Raw genomic sequence first — 11,150 nt, forward strand, 5'->3', positions numbered from 1 at the left:
CACAAGATCGTGTAGTTCGTTTTGCTAGAGCTTTTTCAATGTCAAGTATCTCTTCCTTAGACCATGAGATCGTGTAACTCCCGGATACCGTAAGAGTGCTTTGGGTGACCAAACGTCACAACGTAACTGGGTGATTATAAAGGTGCACTACAGGTATCTCCAAAAATGTATGTTGGATTGACACAGATCGAGACTGGGATTTGTCACTCCGTATGACGGAGAGGTATCACTGGGCCCACTCGGTAGTGCATCATCATAATGAGCTCAAAGTGACCAAGTGTCTGGTCACGGGATCATGCATTACGGTACGAGTAAAGTGACTTGCCGGTAACGAGACTGAACGAGGTATTGGGATACCGACGATCGAGTCTCGGGCAAGTAACATACCGTCTGACAAAGGGAATTATATACGGGTTGTTCGAATCCTCGACATCGTGGTTCATCCGATGAGATCATCGAGGAGCATGTGGGAACCAACATGGATATCCAGATCCCGCTGTTGGTTATTGCCCGAGAGCCGTCTCGGTCATGTCTACGTGTCTCCCGAACCCGTAGGGTCTACACACTTAAGGTTCGGTGACGCTAGGGTTGTATGAATATGAGTATGCAGTATACCGAATGTCGTTCGGAGTCTCGGATGAGATCCCGGATGTCACGAGGATTTCCGGAATGGTCTAGAGGTGAAGAATTATATATAGGAAGTGATATTTCGGCCATCGGGAAAGTTTCGGGGTCACCCGGTATTGTACCGGGACCACCGAAAGGGTCCCGGGGGTCCACCGGGTGGGGCCACCCATCCCCGAGGGCCCCAAGGGCCGAAGTGGGGAGGGGAACCAGCCCATAGTGGGCTGGTGCGCCCCCTTGGCCCACCCCCTGCGCCTAGGGTTGAAACCCTAGGGTGGGGGGGGCGCCCCACTTGCCTTGGGGGGTACTCCACCCCCTTGGCCGCTGCCCCCTTGGGAGATTGGATCTCCCAGGGCCGGCGCCCCCCCTGGGGGCCTATATAAAGGGAGGGGGGAGGGGGCAGCCACACCCTGAAGTTCTGGCGCCTCCCTCCCCCTGCTACACCTCTTCCTCCTCCGTCACGTGCTTGGCGAAGCCCTGCCGGAGTGCTGCTGTTCCACCACCACCACGCCGTTGTGCTGCTGCTGGAGCCATCATCATCAACCTCTCCTTTCCCCTTGCTGGATCAAGAAGGAGGAGACGTCATCCGCTCTGTATGTGTGTTGAACGCGGAGGTGTCGTCCGTTCGGCGCTAGGATCTCCGGTGATAGGATCACGACGAGAACGACTACTTCAACCCCGTTCTTTTGAACGCTTCCGCTCGCGATCTACAAAGTGGTATGTAGATGCATCTCCCATGACTCGTTGCTTAGATGAACTCATAGATGGATCTTGGTGAAACCGTAGGAAATTTTTTAATTTTCTGCAACATTCCCCAACAGTGGCATCATGAGCTAGGTCTATGCGTAGTTCTCTATTGCACGAGTAGAACACAATTTTGTTGTGGGCGTAGATCTTATCAACTTGCTTGCCACTACTATTCTTTTCTTGCTTCAGCGGTAATGTGGGATGAAGCGGCCCGGACCGACCTTACACGTACGCTTACGTGAGACAGGTTCCACCGACTGACATGCACTAGTTGCATAAGGTGGCTAGAGGGTGTCTGTCTCTCCTACTTTAGTTGGAGCGGATTAGATGAAAAGGGTCCTTATGAAGGGTAAATAGAAGTTGACAAAATCACGTTGTGGTTATTCGTAGGTAAGAAAATGTTCTTGCTAGAACCCAATTGCAGCCACGTAAAAGATGCAACAACAATTAGAGGATGTCGAACTTGTTTTTGCAGCAATTGTCATGTGATGTGATATGGCCAGAAGTTGTGATGAATGAGGAATGATATATTGTGATGTATGAGATCATGTTATTGTAATAGGAATCACGACTTGCATGTCGATGAGTATGACAACCGGCAGGAGCCATAGGAGTTGTCTTTATTTTTTTGTATGACCTGCGTGTCATTGAAGAACGCCATGTAAATCACTTTACTTTATTGCTAAACGCGTTAGCCATAGAAGTAGAAGTAGTCGTTGGCGTGACAACTTCATGAAGACACAATGATGGAGATCATGGTGTCATGCCGGTGACGAAGATGATCATGGAGCCCCGAAGATGGAGATCGAAGGAGCTATATGATATTAGCCATATCATGTCACTACTATATAATTGCATGTGATGTTTATTATGTTGTATGCATCTTGTTTACTTAGAACAGCGGTAGTAAATAAGATAATCCCTTATAATAATTTCAAGAAAGTGTTCCCCCTAACTGTGCACCGTTGCTAAAGTTCGTCGTTTCGAAGCACCACGTGATGATCGGGTGTGATAGATCCTTACGTTCACATACAACGGGTGTAAGACAGATTTACACGTGCAGAACACTTAGGGTTAACTTGACGAGTCTAGCATGTACAGACATGGCCTCGGAACACAGAGACCGAAAGGTCGAACACGAGTCATATGGAAGATACGATCAACATGGAGATGTTCACCGACGATGACTAGTCCGTCTCACGTGATGATCGGACACGGCCTAGTCGACTCAGATCGTGTAACACTTAGATGACTAGAGGGATGTCTAATCTGAGTGGGAGTTCATTATAATAATTTGATTAGATGAACTTAATTATCATGAACTTAGTCTAAAACCTTTGCAAATATGTCTTGTAGATCAAATGGCCGCCGCTCATGTCAACATGAACTTCAACGCGTTCCTAGAGAAAACCAAGCTGAAAGATGATGGCAGCAACTATACGGACTGGGTCCGGAACCTGAGGATCATCCTCATAGCTGCCAGGAAACAATATGTCCTAGAAGGACCGCTAGGTGACGCTCCCGTCCCAGAGAACCAAGACGTTATGAACGCTTGGCAGTCTCGCGCTGATGATTACTCCCTCGTTCAGTGCGGCATGCTTCACAGCTTAGAACCGGGGCTCCAAAAGCGTTTTGAGCAACACAGAGCATATGAGATGTTCGAGGAGCTGAAACTAGTTTTCCAAGCTCATGCCCGGGTCGAGAGATATGAAGTCTCCGACAAGTTCTATAGTTGTAAGATGGAGGAAAATAGTTCTGTCAGTGAGCATATACTCAAAATGTCTAGGTTGCACAACCGCCTGTCCCAGCTGGACATTAACCTCCCGGATGAGGCGGTCATTGACAGAATCCTTCAGTCGCTCCCACCAAGCTACAAGAGCTTTGTGATGAACTACAATATGCAGGGGATGGTGAAGACCATTCCTGAAGTATTTTCAATGCTGAAGTCAGCAGAGGTTGAAATCAAGAAAGAACATCAAGTGTTGATGGTCAATAAGACCACTAAGTTCAAGAAGGGCAAGGGCAAGAAGAACTTCAAGAAGGACGGCAAAGATGTTGCCGCGCCCGGTAAGCCAGTTACCGGGAGAAGTCAAAGAATGGACCCAAGCCTGAGACTGAGTGCTTTTATTGCAAGGGGAAGGGTCACTGGAAGCGGAACTGTCCCAAATACTTAGCGGATAAGAAGGCCGACAACACTAAAGGTATATTTGATATACATGTAATTGATGTGTACCTTACCAGTACTCGTAGTAACTCCTGGGTATTTGATACCGGTGCCGTTGCTCACATTTGTAACTCACAGCAGGAGCTGCCGAATAAGCGGAGACTGGCGAAGGACGAGGTGACGATGCGCGTCGGGAATGGTTCCAAGGTCGATGTGATCGGAGTCGGCACGCTACCTCTACATTTACCTACGGGATTAGTTTTAAACCTCAATAATTATTATTTAGTGCCAAGTTTGAGCATGAACATTGTATCTGGATCTCGTTTAATACGAGATGGCTACTCATTTAAATCCGAGAATAATGGTTGTTCTATTTATATGAGAGATATGTTTTATGGTCATGCCCCGATGGTCAATGGTTTATTCTTAATGAATCTCAAACGTAATGTTACACATATTCATAGCGTGAATACCAAAAGATGTAAAGTTGATAACGATAGTCCCACATACTTGTGGCACTGCCGCCTTGGTCACATTGGTGTCAAGCGCATGAAGAAGCTCCATGCTGATGGACTTTTAGAGTCTCTCGATTATGAATCATTTGACACATGCGAACCATGCCTCATGGGCAAAATGACCAAGACCCCGTTCTCCGGAACAATGGAGCGAGCAACCAACTTGTTGGAAATCATACATACCGATGTGTGCGGTCCAATGAGCGTTGAGGCTCGCGGAGGGTATCGTTATGTTCTCACTCTCACTGATGACTTGAGTAGATATGGGTATGTCTACTTGATGAAACACAAGTCTGAGACCTTTGAAAAGTTCAAGGAATTTCAGAATGAAGTAGAGAATCAACGTGACCAAAAGATAAAATTCTTACGATCGGATCGTGGAGGAGAATATTTAAGTCACGAATTTGGTACACACTTAAGAAAATGTGGAATCGTTTCACAACTCACGCCGCCTGGAACACCTCAGCGTAACGGTGTGTCCGAACGTCGTAATCGCACTCTATTGGATATGGTGCGATCTATGATGTCTCTTATCGATTTACCGCTATCATTTTGGGGATACGCTCTAGAGACAGCTACATTCACTTTAAATAGGGCACCGTCTAAATCCGTTGAGATGACACCGTATGAATTATGGTTTGGGAAGAAACCTAAGCTGTCATTTCTAAAAGTTTGGGGATGCGATGCTTATGTCAAGAAACTTCAACCTGAAAAGCTCGAACCCAAGTCGGAAAAATGCGTCTTCATAGGATATCCTAAAAAATCCATTGGGTATACCTTCTACTTAAGATCCGAGGGCAAGATCTTTGTTGCAAAGAACGGATCCTTTCTGGAAAAAGAGTTTCTCTCGAAAGAAGTAAGTGGGAGGAAAGTAGAACTCGATGAAGTACTACCTCTTGAACGGGATAGTAGTGCAGCTCAGGAAAATGTTCCTGTGATGCCTACACCAACTGAAGAGGAAAATAATGATGATGATCAAGGTACTTCGGATCAAGTTGCTACTGAACTTCGTAGGTCCACAAGGACACGTTCCGCACCAGAGTGGTACGGCAACCCTGTCCTGGAAATCATGTTGTTGGACAACGGTGAACCTTTGAACTATGAAGAAGCAATGGCGGGCCCAGATTCCAACAAATGGCTAGAAGCCATGAAATCCGAGATAGAATCCATGTATGAAAACAAAGTATGAAAACAAAGTATGGACTTTGACTGACTTGCCCGATAATCGGCGAGCGATAGAAAACAAATGGATCTTTAAGAAGAAGACGGACGTGGATGGAAATGTCACCATCTATAAAGCTCGACTTGTCGCTAAGGGTTATCGGCAAGTTCAAGGGATTGACTACGATGAGACTTTCTCTCCCGTAGCGAAGCTTAAGTCCGTCCGAATCATGTTAGCAATTGCCGCATACTATGATTATGAGATATGGCAGATGGACGTCAAAACAGCATTCCTTAACGGGCATCTTAAGGAAGAACTGTATATGATGCAGCCGGAGGGTTTTGTTGATCCTAAGAATGCTAACAAAGTATGCAAGCTCCAGCGATCCATTTATGGGCTGGTGCAAGCATCTCGGAGTTGGAACATTCGCTTTGATGAGATGATCAAAGCGTTTGGGTTTATGCAGACTTATGGAGAAGCCTGCGTTTATAAGAAAGTGTGTGGGAGCTCTGTAGCATTTCTCATATTATATGCAGATGACATACTTTTGATGGGAAATGATACAGAACTTTTGAACAACATTAAGGCCTACTTGAATAAGTGTTTTTCAATGAAGGACCTTGGAGAAGCTGCTTATATATTAGGCATCAAGATCTATAGAGATAGATCGAGACGCCTCATAGGTCTTTCACAAAGCACATACCTTGATAAGATTTTGAAGAAGTTCAAAATGGATCAGTCCAAGAAGGGGTTCTTGCCTGTATTGCAAGGTGTGAGATTGAGCTCGGCTCAATGCCCGACCATGGCAAAAGATAAAGAAGAGATGAGTGTCATCCCCTATGCTTCAGACATAGGATCTATTATGTATGCCATGCTGTGTACCAGACCTGATGTAAACCTTGCCGTAAGTTTGGTAGGAAGGTACCATAGTAATCCCGGCAAGGAACACTGGACATCGGTCAAGAATATCCTGAAGTACCTGAAAAAGACAAAGCACATGTTTCTCGTTTATGGAGGTGACGAAGAGCTCGTCGTAAAGGGTTACGTCGACGCTAGCTTCGACACAGATCTGGATGACTCTAAGTCACAAACCGCATACGTGTATATGTTGAATGGTGGAGCAGTAAGCTGGTGCAGCTGCAAGCAGAGAGTCGTGGCGGGATCTACATGTGAAGCGGAGTACATGGCAGCCTCGGAGGCAGCGCATGAAGCAATTTGGGTGAAGGAGTTCATCACCGACCTAGGAGTCATACCCAATGCGTCGGGGCCGATCAAACTCTTCTGTGACAACATTGGAGCTATTTCCCTTGCCAAGGAGCCCAGATTTCACAAGAATACCAGGCACATCAAGCGTCGTTTCAACTTCATCCGTGAAAATGTTCAAGATGGAGACATAGATATTTGCAAAGTACATACGGATCTGAATGTCGCAGATCCGTTGACTAAACCTCTCTCGCGAGCAAAACATGATCAACACCAGAACTCTATGGGTGTTCGATTCATCACAATGTAACTAGATTATTGACTCTAGTGCAAGTGGGAGACTGTTGGAAATATGCCCTAGAGGCAATAATAAAAGGGGTTATTATTATATTTCCTTGTTCATGATAATTGTCTTTTATTCATGCTATAACTATATTATCCGGAAATCGTAATACACGTGTGAATACATAGACCATAACATGTCCCTAGTGAGCCTCTAGTTGACTAGCTCGTTGGTCAACAAATAGTCATGGTTTCCTGACTATGGACATTAGATGTCATTGACAACGGGATCACATCATTAGGAGAATGATGTGATGGACAAGACCCAATCCTAAGCATAGCACAAGATCGTGTAGTTCGTTTTGCTAGAGCTTTTTCAATGTCAAGTATCTCTTCCTTAGACCATGAGATCTGTAACTCCCGGATACCGTAAGAGTGCTTTGGGTGTACCAAATGTCACAACGTAACTGGGTGACTATAAAGATGCACTACAGGTATCTCCAAAAATTTATGTTGGGTTGACACGGATCAAGACTGGGATTTGTCACTCCGTATGACGGAGAGGTATCACTGGGCCCACTCGGTAGTGCATCATCATAATGAGCTCAAAGTGACCAAGTGTCTGGTCACGGGATCATGCATTACGGTACGAGTAAAGTGACTTGCCGGTAACGAGACTGAACAAGGTATTGGGATACCAACGATCGAGTCTCGGGCAAGTAACATACCGTCTGACAAAGGGAATTGTATACGGGGTTGTTCGAATCCTCGACATCATGGTTCATCCGATGAGATCATCGAGGAGCATGTGGGAACCAACATGGGTATCCAGATCCCGCTGTTGGTTATTGCCTGAGAGCCGTCTCGGTCATGTCTATGTGTCTCCCGAACCCGTAGGGTCTACACACTTAAGGTTCGGTGACGCTAGGGTTGTATGAATATGAGTATGTAGTATACCGAATGTTGTTCGGAGTCCCGGATGAGATCCCGGACGTCACGAGGATTTCTGGAATGGTCCAGAGGTGAAGAATTATATATAGGAAGTGATATTTCGGCCATCGGGAAAGTTTCGGGGTCACCCGGTATTGTACCGGGACCACTGAAAGGGTCCCGGGGGTCCACCGGGTGGGGCCACCCATCCCGGAGGGCCCCAAAGGCCAAAGTGGGGAGGGGAACCAGCCCATAGTGAGCTGGTGTGCCCCCCTTGGCCCACCCCCTGCGCCTAGGGTTGAAACCCTAGGGTGGGGGGGCGCCCCATTTGCCTTGGGGGGTACTCCACCCCCCTTGGCCGCCGCCCCCTTGGGAGATTGGATCTCCCAGGGCCGCCCCCCCCATGGGGGCCTATATAAAGGGAGGGGGAGGGGGGCAGCCGCACCCTGAAGTTCTGGCGCCTCCCTCCCCCTGCTACACCTCTTCCTCCTCCGTCACGTGCTTGGCGAAGCCCTGCCGGAGTGCTGTTGTTCCACCACCACCACGCCGTTGTGCTGCTGCTGGAGCCATCATCATCAACCTCTCCTTTCCCCTTGCTGGATCAAGAAGGAGGAGACGTCATCCGCTCCGTACGTGTGTTGAACGCGGAGGTGCCGTCCGTTCGGCGCTAGGATCTCCGGTGATAGGATCACGACGAGAACGACTACTTCAACCCCGTTCTTTTGAGCGCTTCCGCTCGTGATCTACAAAGTGGTATGTAGATGCATCTCCCATGACTCGTTGCTTAGATGAACTCATAGATGGATCTTGGTGAAACCGTAGGAAATTTTTTAATTTTCTGCAACGTTCCCCAACACCATCATAGTTCGACCCACTATTCGGTATTCCTCGTCATACTTCGAACATCACCGAGCACCGCCGTTCATCTCGATGTTGGTGAGCCCTCGTCGCTGTCTGTTTATTGGTGGTCAACCATTCATTTCAACTGGGTCGATCCCACTTGTTATCGACCCATAGGCCCATAACCCCTGCGTGCTTACCGCTTTGCTAGTGGCGTATTCTGGGTTTACACCATCGAAGTCACTTCCAGTCTAATTCTTTTTTAATTTTCAAATAGGTTAGGTTAATCAAACTTTAACGGGCTATATCTTGTTCATTTTAGCTCCAAATGAATTGATTTTTCTTGCTTAGTTGTTTATTGAAATGTTAGTACACTTGCTAGAATTTTTCTTGCTCTTTATGCTATTATATAAAATATTTTTCTTGCATCCCCTTTTAAAGTAAATTACTATTATTTATTGTAGAGGTCTGAAACCTTGGTGGTGAGCAATACTGCCTCTGCAACCTCTTTGGTGAAGGCAAGCCCTCTAAACTTTTGTTTGCTGTGTTGAAAAAGAATATTGGTATTTTGCATGTGTTTGAAAGATTATAAAAATGCATATTAGTTGTTATTTCCAAATGTTACTAAAATAAATATTTTTGTTCCTGAAAAAAATATGGATCTTGTGTGCTATGTTTGTTTCAGTAGCATGGCATGCTAGGGACAAAAGCATTTACATGTTTGCATCATGGTATTGTTTTGTTTATGCATGTGGCTATGGTATGGTTTTCCTGGTGGATATGTCGAACATTCCTAGTGAGTTACATTGGTTGTTAAAAAAATTACAATAAGATTTTAGGCCATAAATGTCTGCAGAAAATATCCAGTTTCATAAAGATGCATCCCTTTTTGTGCCTAGCATTTGGGATGCCTTCCATTGTGACCCTGTGCCGGGCTGCAATCATGGCTGGAGACTATTTGGCGGTGAGAAGTTTTTGATCGGGCGCTTGGGGTTTGCGCGGTCGCGGTTTTGGTTTTTGACCGGCAGCTAGTGCTGCCCCAAATTTATCACTTGTAGAATTTTGGTTATGATAAAAAAATGATTGCCTTGCATATATTGGTGTATTGTTGAAGCATTTTTTGGACCCCAAAAAAGAAGCAATTGTAATTGGATTGCCATGCGTTTTTATTGTGTGGAGCGTGCGACGAGGCAGCCGGCGAGGTACGACATGCGCACCGCCTGCCGGGAGTCTGCGTTCCCCAAGTCCGACGCGACGCCGAAATGGGTCCGCAACGACCCGGACCTCGCCGCCACGTGGCCTCTACCGCTCCGTCACCACCGATCCGTAAATTATGTCCGAATTTTAATAAAATTCATTGTGTTTGATATTTTATCCGATGTCATCCGATTATTTTAAATCTACTTTGAAATGTATGCTTTGAAATGTATGCGATAGCACTGAATGGCAGGCTGCCGTGTCCGTGGAATGGTCTCGTGTTCTCGGACGGATGCGTTGTAGAAAGCCCAATTGATAATTCCGTATGCCTGCGTGGGCCGAGACCCATCTGTCTTCCGCACTCCCTAAAAAAAACCTGTCTCCTCCACGCCCACCACGTCAGCGATCCGCGCCGAGGTGCATCCAACCGTCCATCGCATACAGCAGCGAACGGCTGAGATCCTATCAAATCAATCGAGGCCACCGATCCGTGGCACTCACCCTCCACCAATCAGAGCCTGCTCCCCCCTCCTATAAACTCGCCGCGCGGCCGCCGCCGATTGCACACCAATCCCCCAACCCCCCAGCGAACCCCACCTCACAAGTCTCCCGTCGAAGCAGCAGCGGCATCCATGGCCCCCAAGGCGGAGAAGAAGCCGGTGGCGGAGAAGGCCGAGAAGACCACGGCGGCGAAGAAGACCAAGGCCGAGAAGCGGCCGCCGGCGTCCAAGGAGGGCGGCGAGAAGAAGGGCAAGAAGAAGTCCAAGAAGAGCGTGGAGACGTACAAGATCTACATCTTCAAGGTGCTGAAGCAGGTGCACCCGGACATCGGCATCTCCTCGAAGGCCATGTCCATCATGAACTCCTTCATCAACGACATCTTCGAGAAGCTCGCCGGCGAGTCCGCCAAGCTCGCGAGGTACAACAAGAAGCCCACCATCACGTCCCGGGAGATCCAGACCTCCGTCCGCCTCGTCCTCCCCGGCGAGCTCGCCAAGCACGCCGTCTCTGAGGGCACCAAGGCTGTCACCAAGTTCACCTCCGCTTAGATATTTTGTTCTCTGTCGTCCTGGTGGATCGATGTTGCTCTGTAGCTGTAGGTAGTGGTTCGTACCATTTCATCTTGTAACTTGTGTGGGATCACATACTGTTTCATGATCTGGAGGAATAGTAACAGTGCTGATTTATTCTGTTTCATGGTTTGTTCTGATTTATTTAGTAAATCTCTTCAGACAACGGCTCTGAACATGTGCAGATGTTTCTTTGTTTCATTTCTGAATTTCACTTTTCAACTATGGGTTGATGAGGCTAGTGGCCGTTTGGATTGCAGGCGAGTACATGTACAGGGCGACGTTGCGGCGGCTGGGGCTTCAGGCAGAAGTGACGGCGTGTGACGAGAATGTCGATTTCTTCAGACATAAATTTAGGTTCACTTCCTCCTAATTAGGCTGGGTTGTTCAGAATGTAGTTGATGTTCAGGATGCAC

The 11,150-nt window shown here is 47.2% G+C and overlaps 1 protein-coding gene across 1 annotated transcript; it reads left to right on the forward strand.

The window, feature by feature from the left end:
* The first annotated feature begins 10,235 nt into the window (after positions 1-10,235).
* Positions 10,236-10,866, forward strand: LOC119336640 (histone H2B.3). The gene has a single exon (XM_037608693.1). It carries the CDS (start codon positions 10,297-10,299, stop codon positions 10,711-10,713), a length of 417 nt encoding a protein of 138 aa, XP_037464590.1. The 5' UTR covers positions 10,236-10,296; the 3' UTR covers positions 10,714-10,866.
* The last annotated feature ends 284 nt before the right edge of the window (positions 10,867-11,150 follow it).

The sequence above is a fragment of the Triticum dicoccoides genome, chromosome 7B (assembly GCF_002162155.2).
Source record: "Triticum dicoccoides isolate Atlit2015 ecotype Zavitan chromosome 7B, WEW_v2.0, whole genome shotgun sequence".
Classification (NCBI taxonomy): Eukaryota; Viridiplantae; Streptophyta; class Magnoliopsida; order Poales; family Poaceae; genus Triticum; species Triticum dicoccoides.